This window comes from Nannobrachium achirus, assembly GCF_963921795.1.
Source record: "Nannobrachium achirus genome assembly, chromosome: 11".
Taxonomy (NCBI): domain Eukaryota; kingdom Metazoa; phylum Chordata; class Actinopteri; order Myctophiformes; family Myctophidae; genus Nannobrachium; species Nannobrachium achirus.
Genome location: NC_137820.1, coordinates 34,471,152 through 34,498,907, shown reverse-complemented (window position 1 = coordinate 34,498,907; position 27,756 = coordinate 34,471,152). Strand labels below are relative to the sequence as shown.

The 27,756-nt window shown below is 41.3% G+C and overlaps 1 protein-coding gene across 1 annotated transcript in view; it reads left to right on the top strand.

Annotated features, from left to right (window-relative positions):
* bcl2l13 (BCL2 like 13) overlaps positions 1 to 27,756 on the top strand; it is a 35,150-nt gene that overhangs the window by 3,702 nt on the left and 3,692 nt on the right. The window contains exons 3-6 of the mRNA XM_080736383.1: positions 3,092 to 3,202; positions 4,246 to 4,402; positions 6,067 to 6,139; positions 6,998 to 7,126. Coding sequence (XP_080592509.1) covers positions 3,092 to 3,202; positions 4,246 to 4,402; positions 6,067 to 6,139; positions 6,998 to 7,126 — 470 coding nt within the window. The remainder of the gene's footprint in view (positions 1 to 3,091; positions 3,203 to 4,245; positions 4,403 to 6,066; positions 6,140 to 6,997; positions 7,127 to 27,756) is intronic.

The window sequence follows — 27,756 nt, the reverse complement described above, 5'->3', positions numbered from 1 at the left end:
TGTGTGTGTGTGTGTGTGTGTGTGTGTGTGTGTGTGTGTGTGTGTGTGTGTGTGTGTGTGTGTGTGTGTGTGTGTGTGTGTGTGTGGATCATGTGTACCGATTTTTGTGACATTTGAAGAAAATATATAGGAAAAGGAGCAAAAAGTGTGTTTTGGAGAAAATTCAAGATGGCGGAAAATCTATCATGGCGCAAATGGGCGTGGCCTATATGGGGAGATGCGTCATGACCCAAGGAATCCAGGGAAAAAATATTTTTAATTTTCCGACCTACGGTTCAAGAGTTACAGGCCAAAACGTAAAGTGGGGTGTTATGGCGCCACCATGCGGCCAAATGACACAATTATTTTTTATTTAATCCTTGAAATCATTATGAACCTCCTCTCCAAGTCTTGAAACTCTAGCCCCTATGGTTTGCGAGAGACAAATAATTGAATGTGAGTTTTTGCGATTCCCATTATAAGTCAATGGGGAAAATTAATTCACTAATAAATTAATATCAATTAAACTATAGAACCTTTCTCTTAGAAAAGTAATAGCCCACGATTCCGAGTAAGCCGTTCGATTTGACATATGGCGCGAGTGTGTGGTGGCAAAACTGTGGGACTAGTGGCGTGCCGAAGTTCAGGCTACATACAGACAGACAGACAGACAGACAGACAGACAGACAGACACACAGACAGACCCACACGGCCACGTATAGGGAGCCTGTGCTTCACACAGCTCCAAAAAATAAGGGTTTTCAACGTGGAAATGATAATGACAAAATAATTGCGACTATGTTAAATACATTTGCGATTATACGATCATGTCATAATTGTGACAGGCCTAGCTTTGTGTCAGTGAAGGGATTAACCTCTGGGCCATATACCTTTTTTATATTAACCACTTGAACCCTAGTGTCCATATTCTGAGTACTTTAGCCAAAAATAGCAGATCTACAAGCTCACACCGCCTTGCGCTGCGAGGCGTTGTGAGCTTGTAGATCGGCTATTTTCGGGAAAGAGGTTTGGTGTAGAGGGGAAAAAAGAGCAGACTAAGTACAGAGTGAAAGGTCAAGTTTATTAAGTATTGACGGTTCGAGTGGTTAAATATCTGAAAACACAAATTGACATGAATCCAAAATAATCTATGAAAAGTCCCTGCTTCATCTCTCTCTCACCTAAGGGGTCCTTGGCCCGAAAACGTTGAAGACCCCTGCTTTAGAACCAGAATGTTGAGAATGAACCGTTCACATGTGAAACTGAAATCCATCGAAACATAAATAGTGAATGTTGCTTTCAATGTTCAGCATTTGTATCGATGTTCAGCAATCGCTGTTGGTTAGCATAGTGTTGGTCGGTCCCCATGTGTTCCATTCCTTCCTTATTGTGACAGGATGTGAAAAGCCCTTGGGCGTTTTCAGTAACAGCAAAAGGGGAAGAGAGAGAGAGAGAGCACAGGAGAAAAAGGACCCCCCCCCCCCCCCTCCTTCCTCTCTCTGTGCACATGCCAGGGATGGGGGAGAAAAGTGCCTGATCCCTGCTTTTCCGCTTGACCCACTCCTGGTTCTGACAGCCTGTCATGTGTAATCACCACAGGATTACTCACAGGCCAATGAGCCAGTGCAAAGTGAGGCACAGGTCCGGACTGACTGCTGAAACAGCACCCGCCTGGGAAAAGCAACACTGATCCTCCACGAGTGAGAGTGAATTTGTGACGGACAGCAGTGGGCTGTCCAGACCTTTTTGACGGGAGTGGCCGAAGTGTGCCGCTGACTTATGCAGGGCATGAAGTACAAGTGTACACACAGTACATGCATTAAGTTAAAAAGGATGTTGTCTCCAGTAGGGATGGGATCGATATGCGATATTATCGTTTATCGTGATAAAAAACACTCACGATAATCGTATCGTGGAGATTTCATTTATCGCGATATCGTCCTCAGGCATGCACTGGGATCAATTCACCTTTTATTTGCAGCGCTGCATATCTGGTACCACTTAAACCCCCTATAATTGGTAAAAGGTACTTACTGTATAATATACGTACTTGTAGCTATTTTTTGGCAAATGTTCCACCCCACGATAATGGATTTTTATTATCGCGATAATATCGTAAATTGTTATTTATTTTGCCACAATAATTGTGATATGACATTTTCATATCGTCCCATCCCAAGTCTCCAGTCCACTATATTGGTACTTTAATTACTAACATTACAGTTTTTCATTCCTGTTAAGTTTAATTAAAGATAAATTAAATGAAACGCCCAATGACTGGGCAGATAGCCAATCATAGTTTAGAATATTCTAAACTATGATTTTAGAATATTCTATCCCACTTGGGATGGCCTGTCAGATTCCATGGGTGGCACGTGCCACATTTTGCCACCCCACACGCCACTGCAGTGGCTCAGACAGACTGTTATATGCTTTTGTTTTTACCGATCAAACTGACCTGCCTCCTCATGTAAGTGTTTAGCCGGATACACTGGTGGACACAGCTTCCTCCTTGCTGAACCTCTTAGGCCAAATAAAGGCCTAGTAGAGCCTCGCCAATGAAAGATCTTTGGATCCGATTTTGGACAGTCCTAGATCACCATGTACTAAAATTCTTTTTATGGTTATGTGCGCTGCACGTCAAAAAGTTAAATACAATAGTGTCTAATACCAGAACCGATATATTAGTTAGGCTTCGTTGCTAATTCTGCTTCCCCAGTGAGCAGTCATTGCCAATATGTCCGCTAAGACCAATCATTCAGGCAACCAGTCATTGCCAATATGTCCACAAGAGAACTTGGTTGTAACTTGCTCAGTTACTTTGCTCAGTTACTTGCTCACTTGGCAGTGAAAAAGGAAATTTGGGCCTTGCTCAGTTTCCCAGATTCCCACCCCATTGTACTGTGTGCTTTGTAAACATTGGAACACGCCGACAGACATAATGCATCTCCTTGTATAGTGAACTGGGGAAGAAAGGAGGGGGAAAAAAGCTGTATTTCAGTTTGACTTTGTTTTGAAATGCAGAGAGGAATCTTTTTCAACACGGTTTTCTACCACAGAGAATGTGACAGGCTGTTCGTTGGCTGACTTGTGGTATGTTTATCTCTTTTAGGAGGAGACTCCCAGCCATCTGGGGGTGGAGACGGCGAGAGGGAAAGGAACAGAGTGCTAAGGGGACAGATAGAAGATGAACTGAGAAAACTGGAAGACGACATCTCTGCCTGTAAGTGAACGTTGTACACAAGCACACAGCTAACAGCTCCTTTATGGGCTGTAGATCGGCTATTTTCAAATAGCCTAGGTATAAAATAGGGCTAAAGTGGATTAACTCTTTTAGTGCCACCCGTTCACCACTAGAGGGTGCCCCAGGTGCCATAGAAAATCCCATAGAGATATGCTGGTATATGCAGAAGCCCTGCAGCCATGACTTGCCTGAACACTTTCCTTTGTGCATGTACAGGAAGAGGATGAAGTTAGCTTGAAGTTAGCTATTGGCTACCAAGCATTTTAGAAGCCTTATTTTCGTCAACTTAGCCATGATTAAACCTTGCACACCTCATGCATGGGAAAAAAACAGAGAAGAATGAGCTCTAAAAAATCCAATGCAATCCTGGATTGCATTGGAGTGGATTTGTGCAGTTTGTTCACAGCTTTCAAACAAAAAAATCCGATTGGAAATCCGTTCAGGCATTCTTGAGATAATCGCCATTATGTTTTACATGTTATGTAAACAAACATGGCTGCCCTGTATGTTAGATGGGGTTGTATGGGGGTGGAACGTGCAAAATCGCGATTGAAATCATGTTCACTAGATTTGATGGGGTCAAAAAAAAAAATTTTTTTTAAAAAATCTTCAAAAAAAAAAATTTTTTTTTTTTTTTTTTTTTTTCAAAAACCGAATTTATTCGGTTTTGGCATTTCTTAATACGTTTTAAAAAACCGAACTTTTTCGGTTTTGGCACTGGATGAGTTAATGTATTTTTTATTTATAATATAATCATTTATATCTGCAAAGTAACTAGTAACTAAAGTTTTCAGATAATTGTAATAGAGTAAAAGTATAATATTTGCCTCTGAGGTGTAGTGGAGTAGAAGTAAAAGTACAGAAAACTGGAAATACTCAAGTAAAGTACAAATACCTCAAAACTAGTTAAGTACAGCACTTAAGTAAATGTACTTAGTTACTTTACACCACTGCTGGCATGTGAATAAACCCTCAAATATAATTGTCTCAGACTGAGAGAGATTTCATCCTGTTTTCCTCAGCATTCTCCAGCACAGGCTTTGACAGGCACACGTCGCCGGTGTTCCACCCAGCCAACCCAGAGAGCTCCATTGAAGACTGCCTCGGTGCCTTGGGAGATCGGGTGTCCAGAGACCTCGGCACATACCTGCCTACAGTTGTGAACTCCCTCCTCACCGGGTCAGTATTCTGCTCTACAAGCTCACAACGTGCCACAGCTCCACGCCTTGTGAGCTTGTAGATTACAGTAGCTTTTCGGTGCGCAAAACAGCGCAAACCTTAACTGTTTTACTGCTACGGACGTTCCCGTTCGCCCCAATTCTCTGTGTCGCGTCGCGCCAATACGGCCGTTCGTTCGTTTACCTTGTTGATGTCCGTAAGCTGATGAGGGGTCGCGCCGCCGTGTACTGTAATCACATCGCCCGCAGTGATGGTCTTAAAAATCCCTTATGCGTTAACATCAACGGAGACCAATTCTCTTCCGTGTTGATTTCTCTGGCCCTGTGGCTCTGTGGCCAGAGACTGGTCTCAATGGATGGCAACACATAACGGCCAAATTCACATTAATTCTTGCATGACGCCGCCCTCTGCTGCCTGGTCTGCCAAAGTGCATGTTGCACAATCAAAAAAATAATAATAATAATAAATAAATAAATGTCTATCTATCTACTATAACGTCGCAAAGGTAAGCCGCTTTTTGCTGGTAAATTCCTTTAGTTACGAAATCATATTGCACTTATTTCAAGATTAAAGAGTATTTCAATTGGTCAAATTAGCAATAGAATACTTCATTCAGAAACATCTTCCATAAATCCTAATAGTCTTGGATATTTTACAAAAGCAAAAGTTAAAGCCTCAACCTGCGATTTCTTCAACTAGGTGGCTGCGCTGTATATAGACCAGCAGGAACATCAAGTTTAGAACGATAATACCAAAACACCATAAAGAAATGTACTATTCTGCTCATCGTTTAGGAAAAAGAGTGCTATTGGTTTGTGGCACCTTTCGTGGTATTTAACATCACAGATTGGGACAAAACCTTTCAGTTAGTAGCTTGGAGCTTGAAGGTAATATAATCTTTTAGAGTTTATACAAAAGCATATCAGTAGTGCTCCTTTTTGTTTGAGGCTGAGAGCAATCGCAACAAACCACAATGCACTCAAATATCCAATGGCAAAATATGAGGAGAATGTTTCCCAACAAGGTCAATGTGAGTTTGCCTCCATTTGTCTGTAAGGAATGTTATAATCAAGGTTTTATGCATTGTGAGTACATCGGTTATTTTTGGCAAATGATGGCCCCAGAATAGGGGCCGACATACAGTAGTAATAGTGTTGAAGTGGAAAAGTGTAGCATTTTAGATACTTCGGAGAACAGTGGCCGATTATACGAAACCTTTTTCTGATAATATTTCAGTTAGGGTTATATTATTAAATATCAGCTAGAAATTCTTTCATGGGAGAGTACAAGTACAGTATTTTCTGGACTATAAGGCGCACCTGACTATAAGGCGCACTGTCAATGAATGGTCTATTTTCAAACTGTTTTCATATATAAGGCGCACCTGACTATAAGGCGCACATAATGGACGCTACCGTTGCGTTATGCATCCAACAGATGGAGCTGTGCTAAAGGGAATGTCAATGGCAATGAATGATCCATATATAAGGCGCACTGGACTATAAGGCGCACTGTAGTTTTTTGAGAAAATTAAAGGCTTTTAAGTGCGCCTTATAGTCCGGAAAATACGGTAAATAGAGGAGACTTCAGAATGAAGAAAAGAACAGAAACCTCAAAAGTGTGTAAAATTAGTAATCGTTTGACACCGTTTGTGTGTTTTCCAGTCCTCTGGACTACCAGACCTTCAAAGACGCATGTCTGGATCTCTCTACACACACACAGGGAGGCTGGAACCAGGTGAGACGCAACATCTTGCTTGTCTCCCATGAACACAATCTGAATTTTGGAGTTATAAAATAATTGAAAAATAATTATCTTGGGATAAATGAAAGAAATCAACAAACATGAACATTTTTAATAGATTTTTGTATAATGGACATCTTAAAATGATGTCAAATAGTTTTCACTATTTTGCTCGGCACTGTTGTGTTGCGAAGAATGGCGCTTGAGTTGATAATAGTTTCAGGGCTGTAGGGATGGAGCTCGAAACAAGCTTTGGGTTTATCAAGCTTGTTATCGAGCATAGCGGCCCATGTCATCATGTTTAAACAATCAAGGCAAGAGGCGATCAAGACATTATTACAGTAATATTGATAATATAAAGACATTTAACACTTTTTGCATAATAATGAATGATTGTTTTAATGATATTTGATGATAGAATGTGTTACTTTGTTAATTGTCATCTTCATAGATGGTGGTCAGCCACAAACTCATAGTCACAACAATTGGCCAATAAAAAAAAGATACCAGTTCTGTTCAGAATTTGTCATCTTACATCTTTCCACAAAATATTAGAAAATGCTCAATAGTGGGCTCAATTAGCAGGATCGATAAGGTACTCATTATCAATAAAAAATAACGAGCCCCATCCCTATTCCCTAGCTTTAATTGGTTAATCAATTCATTGCTATATATGAAAAAACAGTAGATGTGTATAGATAAAAAGAAATGTCCTGATTAATCGAAAAAGTAATTGATAGAACAATTGCTACGGAAATAAACGATAGTTGCAACCCTAGTCCAGAGCTCAGGACGCGTTGAAAGCCACTGTTGTTCAGCTCCTACATTATCTCCCTCCCTCCCTCCCTCCAGGTGCTGGTACCACTGGTGATGCTGCAGGCTCTGCTAACAGAGGGCCAGCCCCTGAGCACCCTGGTGCCTCTGGGTGTGCGCTTTCTGGAGGAGACGGAGGCTGACTACATCATCCAGCTTGGAGGATGGGTGAGTTCACTGCCTTGTGGTTGATTGTTGGGCTCACTGGTTTAAGAGATGTGTTGCTTAACCCATTTTTTGATTTGAAGTGTTAGAAAGCTTAGAAGATCCACCCACATAGACAACAAGGTGTTCTACCAACTGGTCCTGTATTGATAATCACTCTGTTGGCTTTGGTGAAAATTGCCTCATGTTTTCAACATGCACAATTCAGCACACTCTCTCTCACACTATTTACTTTGGCCGTTGGTGTGAAATCTTGCTTGGTTTGTGTCTTTACATTGACTTAATATAAGACGTACAAAGACATTTGGTTTAAATATGATCTGACCATGTTCTGGTCAGATCAGAGCCTGGCTCCAGCCCCTGAATCGCTAGCCATGCTTCAGGGGTCTGGGGATGCTATTCAAGGCAGGTTTTCTCAGTTGAAAATAGAGCTGGCCCAACAGGAATGATCCAGTATGAACCAATCACAAAGAGTCCCACTTTGGCCATGCCCCAATCTCAGATAACTACAGAGGGCTTTCAGACTGAATAATGGAGTGAGACTAAATGAAAAGTGAGAGTCAGTGTGTCGGCTAGAGAGTACACTATATTATATGGCCAGTTGAGGGCAGCAGAGTGCTGCTAAGCAGTGCAGTTGTGATGTATAGACACAACTTCTGTTGGATCAAATCACTTGATATAATCTCAGTGCCAGTTTATAGCACTGGTGTTCAAACCTTTTCACAATAAGGTCCATTATTTATTCGAGAACAAAAAAGGTGGCTCGCAACTCACTTTTAGTAGCTCCAATCTTTATTTATGACAACAAAGCAGCGTGAATAAACGTTTTGACCGTCGAAGTGTTGCTTTAAATTAAACCACGTCAACATAATACAATAATACTTTAAGGGAGGGGTCGTTTTTTATTGAGGGGTGTTACTGGAGGAAAATAGGGGAGGGTCATGCTATTTCAATTTCAGTCCTAGGGAGGGTCTGCTGATTTCACTTTGAATTCAAGGGAGGGTCATGCAATTTTTCAAAAGCAAACAATGGCTCCAGAGGTACAGGCACTTATGCAACCATTGTCAACAGCCTTCTGCTTCATTTAATGACAAACCCTGGGTGCCATCCCTGGAAATGCCCCAGAGTCACTGCAGTTAGTGTGAATGAACTGAAGTGGCTGTGTTTATACTACAATGTATTTTCCTAAAACAATGGAGAGCTGTGTAAGGCAGCAACAACGGTTGTCAGAACTGTATCCCCCCTCCCTAAAGTAAAAAGTGAAAAGGTGCTAAAAAGAATTAACGACCGCTCGTTGAAAATGCGCATTTGACCCAGATTTGACGACAGGCAATCAACAGCCACAAAATGAATGGCAGCAGTTACAATCCTTCTCTGTGTTGTGCACATGTGTCAACTGTTTAATCTGTAACCTAGATGACAAATAACCTGTTCTCAACTTGTGAGAACTTCTCACCTTTTATGTGATGTCCACGTTGACTTTTACACTAGCAGCACTATAGGCTACTCACTGTGTGTTACTTTAGTTTGGAGGGTGTGTTAGTTTATATTTGGAAATGTGTTTTTGGGTTAGGGAACTTGGGTAAGTTCAGCTGGGATCTCAATGCATTATATTAGCCTATTCATTATTGCTGCCGCCCGCACCCGTTTTTAACCATAAAAAAAAATCCTAATTATTTACAGTAAAAAAAGAAAGAAAGAAAAAAAATCTCTGTTCTGTTCTCGCCACTGGTTAGGAATATAATAATATAGGTTTTATAGGCATAATTTTACTGTGGTAAATGCCATGTTGTAGGGGAGGGTCAATCTTTTTTATTTTAATGCTTGGGGAGGGTCACTGATTTTTTCCCCAATTGAGAGGGAGGGTCATGGCATTTTATAAAAGGGCTTATACATTTTCTCCAGTAACACCCCTCAATAAAAAACGACCCCTCCCTAAGATGAATTGAATACACAGTGTTTTCGGTGATATCGGTGCGCGAGCACAAATGTTATCTGCATAGCAGTGTACAACCATAGAGTTATAACACACCGTTAAAACAAATAAAACATCTCCGCTGTTTCAACTCTGCCCCGTCTCTCGGCAGCGTGCAGTATAGATGAGACATTCGCGAACGATTCCGCTCTCTTGAACGGCTCTTTTAAATGAACGATGGGATCCAGTCCTCAGTCGCGGGACACAGAGCACTGACAGAGTAATGAGTCAGTGTCGAGAACGGATTCATTTCAGAAACGGATCATAAACAGGCGGAGGCACAGCTCCCGCTAGAGCCAGCAGTGTGGACATGTCATGGACGCAAACACAGCGAAACACAATCATTCATCATGGATTACAACACTGGAACAATTCAGAAGCACTTTAATTAGAAAATGTAACTTGTAGCCTACACTTGTGTATGTTAATTTGACTTAAGAAGATTGTTTACTTCGTGGACGTGCGTTTGTGCTGTGGCAGGTTATTTAATATGGGATTTTGACAGCGTGCTTCCTCCTCTTAACGGAACACCGTCCCGGCTCCGAATGTTTTAACGAAGCGGCGGTTCTGAACCGTTCTGGCCGTTCCTTTCACCCCTACGCTGGTGCGAGACAATAAATAACTGTTCGCCAATTGCTACTTCTCATTGGAAGTACATGACACCAGTCCAGCAGTGCACCGCAGTAGTAGGCTAACTGGTGATATAAAAAAATATAATTTTCGCCTCGACTCAAACAATTGGCGTCGATTCCCGGGGCTTAAAACGACGCGTCGATTCGTCGATTTTTAGAGGACAGGCCTAATCTTACTATAACTATACATTGCCCACACCTGCCATTGATCAATCAGTCTTTCCACAGTCAGTTTGCGCTGATTATAACAGGGATCTCCATATATGGGTATAAAAAGGATATGGGCAGACAGTTATAGATATCTCCATATATGGGCATGAAAGACACAGATTTACAAACCAACCATATTTTGGTTCAACTTCTCATCTCAAAATCATATTTAGAGAATTGACCCAAACCAGGCAGTGACCATGAACATTGATTCATTCATGATGATTACATTATTTGCTTTTGTATTAATTCATCTGTGAATAAAATCTTGAGTATTAATGTATACATTTGTAACTCGGAATGTGTGATAATTAGTGTAACCAAACAGACCCTTATGGGTCCATTTGGTCACATTTGTGAGCTTGTAGATCAACTACCGTATATTAGTAAGAGGTGGTTTCTTAGAAAGAAATCAAATAGGCGTGCGTGTGTTCACATGGAGGATTTTACTGTGTGTTTTAATGTCTGTGCTGATAATATGTGCACTAAGTGCACGCTGGGGTCATTTGCTCTTGCAAATGAAGGACTCATCCTCCTGTTACAACATCGTTCTGTCAGGGAGGATTCAGGCTGTACTTTAGTAACTGAGGGTTTTGCATGGACAGTAGATCCCTTGGGTTTAAGCTTTCACAGTCAAAATATATGGTGATATTGGCCACAGGAAAATAATGTGCAAACTCCAAGGGCCAGGCTGCTGAATAGACAGACGTATCTGGTTACCGTTTCTACTGGACAAGAAACTGCGTCGTTGCTCAATACCTACTTATTATTTAACGTGCAACTTTAGACTGCAGTGTCGGGGGTGGCTTTAAGTTCTCTTACCTTTCCCCTCTTTAGTCAGGGCAGTAAATTCTCTTGGGTAGGGCTGTCACGATAGTTTTTCTGGACGATTAATTGTGATACAAATAATTGTGATTAACAACAAATGTATTTTGTTTTTGGCATTGAACATTGGACATTTTAGGCTTTGTGAACTACAATTGAGAAATGACATATACAAAGAAATTACTGACAAGGACCAGTACCATGTAATCCAAAGAAATAACGACACTATGGAAATAAACTCACAACACAAAAAAATCGCATCGCGTTGTAGATCTGCAATTTACGCTGTTATGTTATGAACATGTTTCAACAGATGAATTTACAGATGAATGGAAACTAATCTGATGATTATGTCAAATCATTGCGATTAGGCGATTGTGTAATAGTTGTGACAGCCCTGCTCTAGGGATCTGTTATGTTCTCTGTAACAGCGCTTTCTGCCTTGTGTTGATTGTTTCTGACTGACAGAAAAAATATGCAGCACGTTGAACTTAGTTATAGTATATTCAAGTCTGGAAAACAAATTATGAGCTTATTTACAGTATTTACTAGTCTTATTTAGTCTTTTTTTTTTTTTATTGGGACACCACATTGAAATTGGTTAAAGGGGAAGACCACCCATTTTCAATATTGAACTATGTCATTAATATACCTTAGAGGAGTTGTGTGGAAATAAAAAAAAGGTTGCCCCTCTTTTGTGTTGCCTATAACTGGAGGATTGATTTTGGGGTTTGTATTGCAAATCACAACTTGATGACATCACACATTGTACTTTACAATGCAAACCCCAAAATCAATCCTCCAGTTCTAGGCAACACAGAAGAGGGGGCACTTTTTTTTATTTCCACACAACTCCTCTAAGGTATATTAATGACATAGTTCAATATTGAAAATAGGTGGTCTTTCCCTTTAAATATTTAACTTAGCTCAAAACACACTGCATCATGACGTGTTGTGATCGTAGATGCATGCCTAAAATAGGGACGCCAGCTTTGTGGAATATTTTCAGATTGTTCTTCGTACAAACCCTGTCAAAACCCTGTCCTGTTTTTACAGTGTCTTTATGAGTTAAGGGTAGACTACTGCCAGCCTGGGATGCACAATTCCTGTTGAGAGACACAGGCAGAATTATGTTTTTAATACATTCTTTGGTGAGTATTGTAGCCCTCTGGGGGCTCTCACGTTGTAGAGCCAAATGCTGCTGCGTCACGACCAGACATCTCTCCGTGAACCAGGTCATAGTGTGGTCACGTGTGCTGCTGATGTGAACACTGCACGCAGCGCCTTGTTGCTCTGAAAGAGGACACAGTCTCACCGGGGGTGACTCTTATGTCACGGCAGATGAATGGGCGAGGGGCAGAGATGCTAACAGAAGGGGGAGTGGAGGAGAAGAGAATTTGAGTTTGCGAATAGGCAGGATGGAAGATGCCAGAGCCAGTGAGATATAAAGAGTTGTATCAACAAAGGGGTAGAGAAACCACAGTGCCCGCAGCACACTCATAATGAAGAGGCTTTAGGTGCTTCCGTTGTTCGGTCACGGCGAGGCAAATCAAATTATGAAAAGACAATACTGATAGCGGGCTTCATCTATTTCAGAAACACTGATAGCTGGTTTCTTTCCGTTTTAGAAACTGTGCCGGTCACATGCTTTTGTGGTTAAATATTTGGATGGAATTACTGCTGGTTACATATTCTATTTTTTTTCCTTAGATCTTGTAGATCTGCTATTTTCAGCAAAGATATTTGGTGTAGAGGGAAATACTAGCCTGGGGAGACAACAGTGTCTGTGGGAGTGTTACGACACTCTCTCTCTCAACGGCTCTAGTGCTGCACTGGCTAGGAAGGAGGGAGGGAGGGGGAGAAGGGGGCGGGGACGTGATGAGCAGTTGAGAGGTCCCGTGCAGCTCTGTGAAAATCTGGTATTAGTTTTGACAGCTGGCCTGCACGACGCACTCACGCTTCTCCTCTCTTGACTGATTCACTTTCACTAACCCCTGTCTCCATCATTATCCGCTGGACTTTTTAAACACAGGGTTGCATAATAAGCCACATTCAGGTAGGATGTCTTCTTAACCGCTTTTCAACCTTGCGTCCTTATTTTGGGCATGGGAAAAAAGAAAGAAAAAAATAGAGCTGGCTTGAAAAATTGCAGGTCTACAAGCTTGTGAGCTTGTATCGGCTTGAATCGGCTACTTTTGAGAATCTCTTGAATAGGACATGGGTAATTGTTTTTTTGTTTTATAGTTTTTGTGTGTGTGTGTGTGTGTGTGTGTGTGTGTGTGTGTGTGTGTGTGTGTGTGTGTGTGTGTGTGTGTGTGTGTGTGTGTGTGTGTGTGTGTGTGTGTGTGTGTGTGTGTGTGTGTGTGTGTGTGTGTGTGTGTGTGTGTGTGTGTAGTGTAGTAAACTACAGTGCATGTGCTCAGACAGGGATAGAGTTGGATCATTGATCTGTGTTTTGCGGGGTATATTATCACAGGACAGGAGAGGCTGTGATGGACTGTGGGCCGCAGGAAAGCACTCTTGAGATCTAATTACATTGCCCTTTGTCACTCAATGAAGCGCGTGGATAATCTAACTTGACTGTTTTTACCACAGCAACATCCAGCCATTCAGCAGCATACAGATTACAGTGCAAAATACTTTATTCTAATATGTACATCACTGCGACAAGGGACTGTTGTTTTACACTGAAACACAGTGGACAGCCTTAAAGCTTGCTTTTAGCTCACCTTTTTGTAAAAATGAAGACAAGCTAATAGTTCGTTTTGTGAAAAGAGTCATTGCTTTGTAGGACATTGTGTCCTATACACTCCTGTACTTCAGACTGTGGTGTCATTTTGGCTCTTATGCATGCGCGCACACACACTCACACACACACATACTGATGGGGTCGGGTCGTCCTGATAATGCCCTTTTGTTAGTTACAGTACAGCGTAGTACAATAATGAGTGTTTGATGACAATGTCGCGTTCACTTCATTTGGCGACAACAAAGCCAGTGTCTCATGAATCGGGGGGGGGGGGGGGGTCGGTACAGGGGAGGGGAGAAGGTGGAGGGTGATGAGCGAGCGACGGAAATGGCGTACATTGAGATGACCAAAGTGGGCATCAAACATACTTTTATACTCTTAAGAGTTACGTAACATTAACAATTTTATTTGCACACACACCTGCGCCTACTCGGGTAATTGTCGTTAACTAGCTTACTGGTTCTCAAACTGGGGTACGGGGACCAACAGGAGTCCTTGAGGGGGTTCCAGGGGGTCATTTTTTATTTATTTTCTCGACAAAATAAAAGCCTGGGTTTCCAAGGCTAGGTGGTCCCTAAACACTTGCATTCTATTTCATTCTTCGGCTATTTCGAGATCGGGTTACCTGCCAGAGAATCCTTTCAGATGGGGGTCTGCAGAATATACCATACCTATTTGAAGGTCCTTCCTTGATATTGAAAATATTTGAGAGCCACTGTTCTAACTATATGGGTCTGACTGTCTGTTCCTGGAGGGCTTTCTGAGTTTAAGAAACCCCAGACCAGTGACACACACCAGACTCAAGGTGTCCTTCAGAGTGAAGACTCCTACGTGAGGAGGAGTGAGCACCTGCCTGAGCACGGTCACCTTGAGTTCATAATACTCCTTTGTCCAGGAAGTGACCTCACTTAGCAAAATGTCCTACCTGTGAACAACCTCATAAAGTCATTGCAAGCAACGAATTTCCACGGAGCAAAAAAGTGTCTGTTATTTAATTGGCTCTGGTGGCGAATTTGGTGGTGAACTGCTCCTAAAGCCTCTCTCTTAAGTGTATTTTACACACAAGTTGTTGCAAAAATAAGTAAATGAATCATATAGGCATATGCTCATGGTTTCTAGAAAAGCACAGTTTATATTGTGTTACAATTAGGTAAAAAATAAACCTTAGAAACCCGTTAAAACAGCAGGATAAACCATACAAAATCCGAAAATGTTTGTGTGCGTGCCTGAAGAACCCAGTCTTGCACCCCCTGCTAGAAGAGGCTAGAATCGCCTATGATGATATGTATTTGGCCACAGACCCCCATCGCAAAATATTTTGTTCCAGGGACCCCCAGAAGCAAAGATTTGATTTGGGTCTATTCTGCATCTAGCTTAAGGCCACAGACCCGTTGGGAAACGAGTTTGGGTCGGCTTAGCACTAAGTCAAAGTATGGATAGGGATACCCCTGGTCAAATATTACTCGACCTCGAAGTGAAGGTTGCTCACTCAAATGTGACTTGAGTACTTGCTTTTAAACGTATTCAAAAGTACAAAGTACATTTTGTATATTTCTTAAGTGGTTAATTCATCATGTCTTTTTTGTAAGTTTGGGTAAATCAGTGTTTTACATGGTGCTGCCTGAGAAGGCTCCAGAACTGTGTCACGTCAGGACATGTATTGACTGCGCTAAAGCGCGCCGAGTGCCAAGTACTGTTATGTAAGCATCATCAGGCCAGCGGTGGTGTGGCACGTGAGCATCACCGCGCCACAGGGATACAAGCGACCAAAGTGGGTTTTCTCAGGAGGTAGGCTTTCATCTCCCTTAGGGATATGGTGAGAAGCTAAGTCATTCGGGAGAGACTCAGGAGAGATGCAGCTCCTTTGAGTATAAAAGGAGCCAGTTGAGGTGGTTTGGGCATCTAGTACGCATGCCCCCTGGTCTGGTCCCCTCCCCAGGGAGTGTTGGTTTTCCAGGCATGCCCAGCTGGGAAGAGGTCACAGCGCAGACAGAGGACCAGATGGGGGAGGGGGGATTATATCTCCATGCTGGCCTGGGGATCCCCCAGTCGGAGCTGGCTAATGCTAAAGTCTGGGACTCTCTGCTGGAAATGCTGCTTCTGTGACCCAAAGCATGGGGGTGGCCTTTTGCTAATTGGTGTCACAAAATCAGAAGCACATGGTGGTGTAGAATGACACTGTAGCTGTAGCATTTAGATTTCCGTTCCCTGAAACAAAGGCCTCTCAGAAAGAATCTCCTCTGACATTTGGTTATGCAGTATAGTTAATGATGATGGAAGGTCAGCGATAGAACCTGTCTCGTGCACAAACACAAGACCATTTACCTCAGGGATGCTGACGGAGAGACCCCCCCCCACCCACTCTTGTCCTAGCGCAGAGGTTATTTTGGAACCCAGCGTTCTCAGTGTTGACATTAAATAAATACATTTCCGGTAGTTTTCTGATGACTGATTGTCACGCTTGTCGGTGTCAACAAAATTGTTGTTGTCAAAAAAACACATTTATGTGAAATAATTATTAGGAGAAATATACTAGATAAATATTATATCTAAAATAACTTGTTTAATTGAAAAGGTTTCTCAGTATGACCAACTGTATGTAAAAATGCGTGGACAATGTTAAAACTCATTCTTAGCCAAATCGCCTTTCATCGCCATTTTGGGGACGCCAAACCGTGCCAGATCGCCAAACGTCGCCTTGGGGATCATTTTCTGATGATTTAGGTATTTTTTTGACATTTTTTGAGCTATAAATGACCATTCTAGCTTCATATAAGCTTCAGCAAGGATTCTGCGATGGAAGTGACGTCATCGCCGGAAACCGGAAATCGAGCGTGTCAATCATGTACCCGAGCATATATTTTACATTGGAAACCATTACAGCAACTCGGCTCTATCTCACGTTCTAAACGTCGGATCTTGATCCGGTTTGAAGGCTCTGTGCGTCAATTGGGCATCTAAGGCACATAGTCGATACTTTTTTTTTTTTTTTAAGAGCGCGGATGGCGTGCACGGGTCCCGGGCCGTTCCATGCTAACGCTAATGCTAAGTGAATGGACTGGTTGCTAATTTGAGGCCTTCTAGCAATCGCCAGAGACCTTAATCGCTGGCGACATCTAGTGTACACTATATACACTACAGCCTACCAAAACATCATGCATATAAGGGAGATCTACTGTGACTCTGAAAAATTAATAATTTCCTGGCAGTATAGGCGCAAACGCATATTGTAAATGGCTGTGTATGTGTTAAATACACTGAATTTGACTGCATATGAATTGTCTGCTTTTGCATAATGCAAAGCAGAGTGAGCAAATTTAGAGTGCAGACCTTAATGTTACTGCAGCCTATTTAAAGGATGTTAAAGTCAGTCATCGCCTACTTTCCATTGTTCTTTGCTAATATAATTAAGTCATTGTTGTTGTGATGGGGCCCTAGGCCTTGAACACTCATTGTAGGCTAGCCCGCTGTTTCTCACATTCTGCTGAGCAAGAAATACACGCACGCACACACACACACACTATCGATTATTTAGTTGCCGATTATTGTAATTTTTTTTACATGTATTTAAATATTTGTTTAATATAGAAATGAATTGACACAAAAACATTTGAATATATACATATGTTTACTTGTAGATCGTCTATTTTTCAGAATTTGTGAAAACTTCCAGAAAGAAAAAGACGATTTGATTATTTTATTGAAATCAAGTATTTTTTTTTCATAATCACCACTCCTACAGTGGTCTTATGACCTTTTCATTGATGCCCAGTGGTGGACTTGCTTATGAATAAGCAGGTAATTCAGTCTTAGCACAGAGGCTTATAGCTTGCTGTCATATAATGCTGAGGCTTTGCTTCGCAGCCTGCTGGCCTTGCAGGGTGACCTCTGTCAATGTCTGACTACTAGCAGCAGTGGTTGCATAACGCTGATAAATGTAAAGCGTGCTTATCTAAAGATGAGCCCCAGTGCATTACATGGACATATTGGCAAATCTATACACACAGATGTGCACAGAGTAGCCTAGTGGTGCTGGTGGCCTCAGAAAGGGCAAAGTGCAGGCCTCTTATGTGCTTTGTTTTACCACGTTAGAGAAGATGATTTATGTACGTATCCAAATAACTGTTAAATTGCCATTCAGGGCTTTTCTCCCATAGTCGAGTAAGTAGTCAATCGGTCTGTTTTGTTCTTAGTCGACCAAGACTTTTGTTAATTGATTAATCATATTTATGCGTTCTTTTGGGGGGTTTAATTCTACCAGCCAATAGCCCAATTAGCCGTTGAGAAATCAACATTAGAATGTTTGGTTCTGAACCTCACCAACATGAAAATCCTGGATTTTATCCAGCATACACTATTTTACATATTTGACATATACTGTAAATCAACTAATTGTGTGGTTGACAAATGTCTGTGACTTTGTCGACCAATAATGCCTTTAGTCGATGACAGCCATAGTGCCATTCATTGACATTGTCATTTAAAATGCTCTAGTCTAAAGAGTTGCTCTCGTTTTCAAGAGACAAGGTTAGTGTCTACATTTGCAAGGAGATGCAGTATGTCGACCATGTGTGGCAAGTCACACTTGTATAGCTTCAAAGTAACAAGTACTAATAGTAATGATCATGCAGAGCGTTTTGGGAGTGAAGGATTTGCTCAACTTCTATTTTCTGTATTTATACAGTAGCTCTTCTAGGATTCAAAGATGACTCCATCCATACCGTTGTGCTCGAAATTATTCAAACCCCTCTGAAAATTAGGTTTACAGGAATTAGTGTAGCCACAGTTCCTTTAACTTAGAACTATGCTCAAACCCGTACCTTTTGGAACATTCACTGCCTTTGCAATTGTTTTCTATCCTTTTCATTTTTTGTACAAAGCAATAATCTCTTCTCTGAACTTTTCTGATATTTCCTTAGACTTAGCCATGTTAACTGCTCTAATCACAGTCAGGCCAGGTTGCACATCTGATGCAACTATTTAAGCCCTTGATTAGTCGATTGCAGTTGATTACAGATGTTTTCAGGTGTGCTAAAGAGTTGAATAATTGAAAGTGAAAGTGGCATTGAAAGTACATTGTTCTTTTATGATGTATTTATTTCATTCAGTTGACAGTTTGTGAATTTAGCCAATAAAACAGATTTGCAGGGTACACTAGAACTGAGCTTGTATGTTTATATAATTTAGGAGTCTTTTTTTGGGGTGTGGTTGCCCTCCAACATACTGTATGAGACATTTGCTGTTATGAAACAGCACAGCGTTGATGATTGTGTGGGAGACTGGGAGTACAAACCAGATATCCAGGGAGGGGACCACTGTTACTATTATGACCTGTGTAGTGTGTACTATACATCGTTGCCATGCGAGGAGCAGACGGTGTCCTTCCTATGGCAGGAATGCTGCTGGTTGTTGTTGGGTGTGTTCATCTTGGAGCGAGTGTAGAGAGGTGTGGAACCGGCTTGACAATGGACCAACATTTTAGCACTGGTGCCAATCCAGGAGTGCTTCCTAACTCCAAATAGCAACATGGACATTTTTAAAGAGAACAAATTCAGTGATTAGCCCTATTCACGGCCCGCCCACTCAGCATCCCCCTGGTGCTGAAGTCACGTTTTGAAGGGTAAACCCCTGCTAAAAGCCCATAGAGTTAACACAGAAATCGCAAATGTAATACAATTTCCGAATAGTAAAGTATAAAATACGGCTAGCATGATCAAGACAAGAACACAAGATGGTAAAAGGCACAAAGCATTATAATTTACTTTCGCTGAGAAAATTTGCTGAGTGGGCGGGCCGTGAATAGGGCTAATTGAAAGTGACAACTTGAAAAGGGATTGTCTTCACAGGTCTCTCCCGATTGGATAAAATTGGTATCCTCACTTTTTCCACTCTTTACTTAAAGAGCTGGAGAGACGGGGGAAACACTAGCTTAGTAAACTGACTCACGAGGCGAGGGAAACACCTGTTACTGAAGAACACTCAATGATTACATCATTTAAAGGACAACTTTGTTTTTTTGAACAAGGGTTCATATTTTAGATTGCAATTAGAAAAGAAAAGATGAGTGTTAAGATGTTCTCATTTACTGCTTTCTATCGTTTTGGTGATTTAACGATTTTGATTTCAGTGGGTGGGGGCATGTTAAATAAGTATTTTTAGACACAATAAGCCGGTGATTTCTTTATTACTATTTACAGTAACACTACTAGCCACATTTAGCCATGAAAGATTGCGATGCATCTTGGGAATGGCATATTTAGCCACCCACTGAAATCAAAATAATTAAAATAATAACGGAGCACGGTGTTTGATGTTTACTTGGTATCCTAGTTACATTGTTACTTTCATTGTTTTTCTTTGCACTCATACTTTTTATAGGTTAACATTTAACCTGTTTGTTGACCAGAGTTCATGCCCTTTACTCTGATCTTGCACTTTGTCAATCCTCATAAAAGCTTCTACTAAATGACTAAATTGTGTAACTGGGTTCACCCAGAGTGCAAATGAAGGAACTTGAGGAGGGGTATTTTAAGTTAAAAGCCCCTAGGAAAAGGGCATGCTATGATACGATTGACACTTATCTATACACTAGTACTTTGGTTCTCAAAGTGGGGTCCGGGGACCCCCAGGGGTCCTTGAGGGAATTCCAGGGAGTCCCGAGCTAAATGTTTGTTAGGAACCAAATGGACCCTTATGAGTCTGTAACTCAGATAGTGTACTGACTCTCAGAGTTAAATTAATTATTATTAAAAAACCTTAGAAGGATTCAAAAGACACTGGCCTACAGTCACCACCACCAATCTCACTTCCTCTCTTAAACTTGTGCTCCTTCTCCACTGACCTTGAATTGACCTTGAGTTGACATTATGTTAAAAGTTAATTTGAGTGGTCACATTTACCATGGGCAGGATATAAAATGATAATGGTCAGATTACCATAAGCAGGATATGAAATGATTTGAATGGTCAGTCAGATTACCATAGGCACGATATGAAATGATTTACATTATGAATGCTCAAGAAATCCTTTGCTTTTGCTCTTCATTCCAGTGGTAAAAAAAATAAACAAAAGAGATTTGGTGTAGTGGGGGAATAAAAGGAGCGGACCAAGTATACTGTACAGCCCCGGGGGACCCCGTGTCAACTAAGTATTAGGGCTGTCACGATTATTACATAATCGTCTAATCGCAATTATTTGACATAATCGTAATTATTTTTCATAATCGTCATAATCGTTTCCATGTTGAAAAATGTTCATAGATTTTTATAAAAGTCAAAAATAGTGGAAATAGCAGATCTACAAGTAGATCTGCTATTTCCACTATCAATGTTCTATAGTATTTAAATATGTCAGTAATTTCTTTTTATATTTAAGTTATGTGTCGTATCTACCATGTGCAACTTCAAAGCCTAAACGCCAAACAGAAATTTAATTGTCAACGACTAAAACACAATTAAATCGTTAATCGCAATTATTTGACTGACAATTAATCGTCATGTAAAATGTCATAATCGTGACAGCCCTACTAAGTATAGGGTTTAAAACACACTTGATTAACCCTCTCCAGTTTTGTGAAACCACTGGAGGATATATCCTGCAAAGAGTACCCGTTATATTTGTTAAATACACCCGTATGCAAAACACTTAGCCCACATGCAAATCAGCTTACTGTGAAATTGAATGCAGGGTTCAAATGGGTGACATCGTATTTAATCTCTTTCCCTGTCTGCTTCCTGCTCCCGCTTGGACACATATCTTTATTTTTATCTTAGTGTAAACATATGACACTAGTTTTAAGATAGACATACCTCATCAACGAATGTGGATTACTTGCAAATTATCTTTTCATTTGAGCCATTCTCAAAAAGTCATTTAATAGCTATGTTTTTTACCATTCAGAGGCTGGTTTACCTGTTTTGTTCATTTGATCATTATAGGCGAAACATTTTCACCATTTTTCCCAAATGGCGATAAAAGCAGATCTGTAAGCTGAGCTCACAAGATGCGATGCGCTGTGTGCTTGTAGATCTGCAATTCTTGCTACTTTAAGACTGTAGTACAACAAGGCATAAAACGGGGCTTAGCAGATGGACCACTTTATACAGACAGAGGTGAATTTTTCCTGTGATGATCGCATCACCATGTGTTGGATTGAAGCAGGGTTTGCTGGTGTTGTGTAGGGACTAGACCAGAACAGTTCTCTTCAGTCAGATCCATCCTCCCTGCTGTGTCTGCAGTCCTGTACCCTGTCCTGAAGCAAACACAATCACCTACACTGTATGACCCGCAACGTCAGGGCAGCCTGCCCTTGTGTGTAATTCCAACCCATCCAACCAAGCATGCTTTAGTTCCCCTCCTGGTACCACTGGGTTTGGTCCAAATATCCTCTCCAACTTAACTCTTAACACTTTTGATCACAGTGGATTGTTGCAGTCATCCTGTATTACGTTTTAAGGTCTGTCCACATCAAGAGTAACTATACAAATTACAAAATAATAACTATGTGAGCATCCACCCTGATGAACGATAACGTGGGTGATGTTTACATTTTTGATTCCCTATCAATGTTTCTAGTGTTCATCAAATCGCACTGAAAGTGATCCCAATGAAATTGTTCTCTTGAGTTTGAATGATTTTTATTCCTAGTTATCATAGCTGTTATTTTACTGTTATTAAGTGGTTGTTGTCTTTTTTACAGGGAGTTTTGCAGTGCTCTGAAGTAGTGTGACTTGAGTATGTCCTTATTGTGAGAGAAGGAATGTGTATAAGGCTACTGATAACGCCTCACTGATCTTCCTTGAAACATGACTTCATTCTGATGGAGAAATAAACTACGTCACCCGTCCTAAAACCTGCTTGAGTATTTAGCATATTCAGCATTTACAGTATATGTACTGTAAGTACAAACCGTGTCCCCTGTCTCAAGGTAGTGAGCAGGTCATGGTGATTTGTACGCGGTGTGTTCAGTTGTTCACACACTGTGCACACTCGCTCACTGGCCTACATCTGAGTCGCTTGGAGCAGAAATGCTACATCATATTGCGCTCCGTCCACGTTATGAACTGTGTTCAATTGTAACCTATAATAATGGTCGGTCACTCATGCAAGTAATAATGGGATGTTGAAGCATCCCCCATCCCCTCCAGTTTGCCTCTGATTTTTATACCCTCTCTCTAATCATAAAATGTTTTATGGCTGGCGAGGACATGTTTTATCCCTGCTTTTAGTCAGACTGAATTAAATACGTGCATTCTCTTTTGAGACATGCATGTAATGACTGATACTGTCTGATATGTTTGATATATATGTTTGATAATATCACCATTTAACAATTTAACCCATTTAGAACGGGTACACATTATAGTGTATTATTATTTTATGCTTTAACAATTGAAAATCGCACCCGTGCGAAGTGAGCGGTGCAAATATATTTAGGGAGATACATTGTGGACAATTTTCAAGCCTTGTTTTTCTTTAAATAATCTATAATAATAATAATAATGCTTTGTGTGTCTTCAATCAAATGGCCGTGATCGATCAATAACTGTTCTAACCATGAATTAGCCGAATTCAACATGAGCAGTTTAGTATTCACAATCTGAAATCTGAACCTGAAATCGCACCCGTGCGAAGTGAGCGGTGCAGAAATATTTAGGGAGTACCAGTAAGACTCCCTAATCGGGAGATGGTCACTTATATCCACAAATAGGGCAAAAATGGGTTTTTCCAAAATCTTCCTGATCCATGTTGATGACATGAGTGTAGACATGCTGTGTAGTGATTTCCGTGATTTTAGGGCAAAATCTGTAGGAGCAGTGTCCAAAAATGTGTTTTTTAAAAATCGGCCTGAAGGTGGTGCTATATGGGACAGATTCATGTTGATGGGATGAGTGTAGACATACTGTGTAGCGATTTGCGTGATTTTAGGGCAAAAACTGTAGGAGCAGTGTCCAAAAATGTGTTTTAAAAATCGGCCTGCAGGTGGCGCTAGAAGGGGGCCATGTGAGAAATGAGGGGTGGGGTCTCCGCGTTGCCTTGGCGTACGAATAGGTACGCTCCTAGCCCGAGTTACGGCATTTTATGTGAGCTGCAGTGGAGGGGGTCCTCCACTGGGGGCGCCACCACTTTTGCATCCGTTCTGGAGCACCAGGAGTGGGTGGTCCCCAGGAATTCCCTGTGAGCACCGTTGGGGAGCACCGTTGGGGTGGTCATTTGGTCATTTTTGCACATGTGGTCATTTTTTACACCTGGGGGTCCCCCAGGGACCTGGAGGTCCCTGGAGCTCCAGGGGTCCTTGGAGGTTGTAGTTTGCCAGGTAAGGAGTGTGTGCAAAATGTGGCATGGATGGGGGCAACGGTTGTGGAGATATGAGCAGGGCAAAAGTGTGACGTGTGACGTGTCACTCACGTAGGGACATTTCTTTACACCTGGGGGTCCCCCAGGGACCTGGGGGTCCCTGGAGCTCTGGGGGTCCTTGGAGGTTGTAGTTTGGCAGGTAAGGAGTGTGTGTGCAACATTTGGCATGGATGGGGGCAACGGTTGTGGAGATATGAGCAGGGCAAAAGTGTGACTCACTCACTGACTCACTGACTCACAGACGGACAGCCGGTGGAGGTTTTGGTAGTAAATGCGACCTACGGTTGCAATGATATACTGTGAACTTTGATTTCAAGCCTTTTCTTCGCAATGTACCTACATAGCTTACTTACAGTCACAATGTGATGTGTTCACGTAGCATACGGAAATGTGTAGCCTACATGTAGGCTACAGTACATCCAATTTGCCGAAATCAAGGCTTCAAAACTGAACTTCACAAAGCAATGGATGACGTCATGGGTAGATCTGTCGTCAGCGTAACGGATATAAAAGCAGCAGTCAAACCAACACAGGTAATTTCTCCAAAAGCGGATCACAATTGTCTGGTATCGCACGAGCAGCGAGCACCACATAAAGGCTGAAATGGCCGCCACCATGATTGACACGGAAGGAGCCCCAGCGCCAAAAGTCGTCCCACCAAAGGTCATCCCCTTCTTCCCAACATTTCAAAGTTATTTGGCAATGGGAGATCAGTTGTACCAAAAGGGGCACTATGTCAAAGCTATAGAAAGCTATTCCATGGGATTAATGCTCAAGGTGGAAGACAAGGACTGCCTCGCTGAGCGATCTAAATGTTTCCTGAAGATGGGGGATCCAGAAAATGCTTTAAGGGACACTGAGGCATCTCTTAAACATGACAAGACATTTTACAAGGGATTGTACTGTAAGGCAGAGGCACTGTGCACCATGGGGGATTTTGAGTCTGCACTGGCTGTTTACCATAGGGGACGGAACCTGCGTCCAAATGTGGCCGACTTCAGACTCGGCATCCAGAAGGCAGAGGAAACTTTGGAAAGGACTGTGCGGGGGAAACCTACCGGTGTTATTCATCACCTGAAGAAAGACAAAGAATACCTGGAGAAGTGGGACCTAAGGACCTAAGGAGAGACCCACCTGAGGAAGAGGACCTAAGGAGAGACCCACCTGTACAGAGGACCTAAGGAGAGACCCAACTGTTGATGGTGCCTGATTTCCTTGAGCTCTTCAGGGAGAGAGCCACCGCCCCCTTCTTTGTGTTCCAGGTGTTCTGTGTGGGGCTGTGTCTGGATGAGTACTGGTACTATAAGGACCATAAGCTGGACTTTGCCATGTCTACATACCGGTACCTAAATATTAGAATACATGAGGATAGTGCATTCTAATGACCCTGAAAGGTCATGTTAAGATACTTTGAAGACAAAGTCATTCAAAAAGACAAGTCTGGCATGTGGCAGAGTGTTATTTCTGTTGGGACGATATTTGATGTCTTCTTGCAAATGATGGCTGAGAAGCCCAAGACCAAAGAGCATGAAGAGCAGCTGGAATGTCATGCACAGTTTCTATTGCTTTACTTTAACCACAATGACAAAAGGATCTGTAGAGTTGCAGACAAATACTGGACTTGTTTGGTCGAGACTTTACCACATCTGCTGTGGAGTGGTTCTAGACATTCTAGACATCTTGCAAACATTCTCTCTGTCACTCAGTGCTGACATCCGCAAGGATCTGCCAAACATGACATTATCATAGGTATCACCTTCATGATCACTGTCCCAGTTTAGCCAGAAGGCCGGCAAGATGAGAGACCGATTGTACAAAATTCAACAGTAGTTGCAGATCCAAAGAGGAGAAGGAGGTTCTACTGTATTTTCACCAGGATATGGGGTTGGTTAGGCGTGGTAAAGCTCGTACTTCGATCTACATGATAATCATAAGTTGTTTATTTATATTCTTTGAATTTCAAAATTGTCTTGAGCTGGATATCTCTATAATACATGAAAACAAACCACACTTTTAGACAGGGCCCTGTGATTAAAGCGCTCTGTCTAAAAGTGTGGTTTGTTTTCATGTATTATAGATAATACATGACTCATACAATTGAGAAATTCAAATGAACTATTTTGAAATTCAAGGTTAGCACCGCTCAATATTTTTTTATTACGTAATTTAGGCGGCCTAAACGCGTTCTAAATCAGAGTTAACCAATCGGGTGCCTATGTGACTATGACGTCATGGACAGATCAACAGAATCGAAGTGTTTCATTTGCCTAGTGGACTCATGTCATCATCATTTGTGATAAGCTGTTTATTTATATTCTTTGAATTTCAAAATTGTCTTGAGCTGGATATCTCTATAATACATGAAAACAAACCACACTTTTAGACAGGGCCCTGTGATTAAAGCGCTCTGTCTAAAAGTGTGGTTTGTTTTCATGTATTATAGATAATACATGACTCATACAATTGAGAAATTCAAATGAACTATTTTGAAATTCAATGTTAGCACCGCTCAATAATTTTTTATGACGTAATTTTGGCGGCCTAAACGCGTTCTAAATCAGAGTTAACCAATCGGGTGCATATGTGACTATGACATCATGGACAGATCAACAGAATCGAAGTGTTTCATTGGTCTAGCGGACTCATGTCATCATCATTTGTGACATCATTTGTGACATCATTTTTTCTAAGCGGTCTATAGGAGCGGTTAGCACCGCTCAAAAATAGCAGATATACAAGCTCACAGCGCGGCACTCGGTGCCGCGCTGTGAGCTTGTATATCTGAGCTTGTATATCTGCTATTTTTCAATAGCTAAAGTATTCAATAATTCTAGGCCTAAATGTAATTAACCGCATGGTGGTCAATGCCAGCTAGCCACACAAAGCTCATACAGCAAATCCCCATGGCTTGGGAGTGAGAGAGATTTATGTTTTTGAATTTGTGTACAGATGTATAACCACATGATTATCAGATACTGGCAGTTAACTAATTGGGTAATTTGGGGAGTCTCACAGAAGCCTTTTCTGTCTTTGCTTGCTTACCACTAGGTGGCATACAAGACATGCCATGATATTTATCTCACCCCTTTAAACACTATACTGCACATGTAAAGACAAATAGACAAAAAGGCACATCTACAAGCTCAATGCATCGTGAGTGAGCTTGTAGATCTGCTGTTTGTATTCGATTTTTGCCCCTCTGTGGCTGAATTGGCATGAATGTGTGGTTTGCACCTGTCTAAATTATAATTCAATACACATTTTAAACACGGTTTCACTTTTATGAATGAGATAATGTTTTTTGCTGACCTATAGGAGGCTTGGAGATAGCAAAAGGCGTCAAATAGTCACATAGAAAGGAGTGAGAGAAGCATCTAGCGTCTGTGTCAAAATCAGAATTGACTGTTCCACTAGAATAAAAAGAAAATAAAGATACTTTTGGGCAATCTATGCTTTATTTCATATAATGTGTAGAGAGTCACATAGAATGGCTATAGAGCATCGCAGCGGAAGTGGATTCCTGGGGTCACTTAATATTCCCCATTCATTTTCGCCATAGACTTTTACAAAAATATTTATAACAATTATGTTAAGCCTCGAACCAAGCCATCCAGGATGGAGGTGAATCATGATCATATAACCTTTTTTTCTATGAAAAGAACATTTTGAAAATCGCTAAACAAAGGGTAGTTATTACATGTAGTATATCAAATAATGTAATATTAAAATATGTTTTCACATAGGATCAAAGGTTATATGATCATGATTCACCTCCATCCTGGATGGCTTGGTTCGAGGCTTAACATAATTGTTATAAATATATTTGTAAAAGTCTATGGCGAAAATGAATGGGGAATATTAAGTGACCCCAGGAATCCACTTCCGC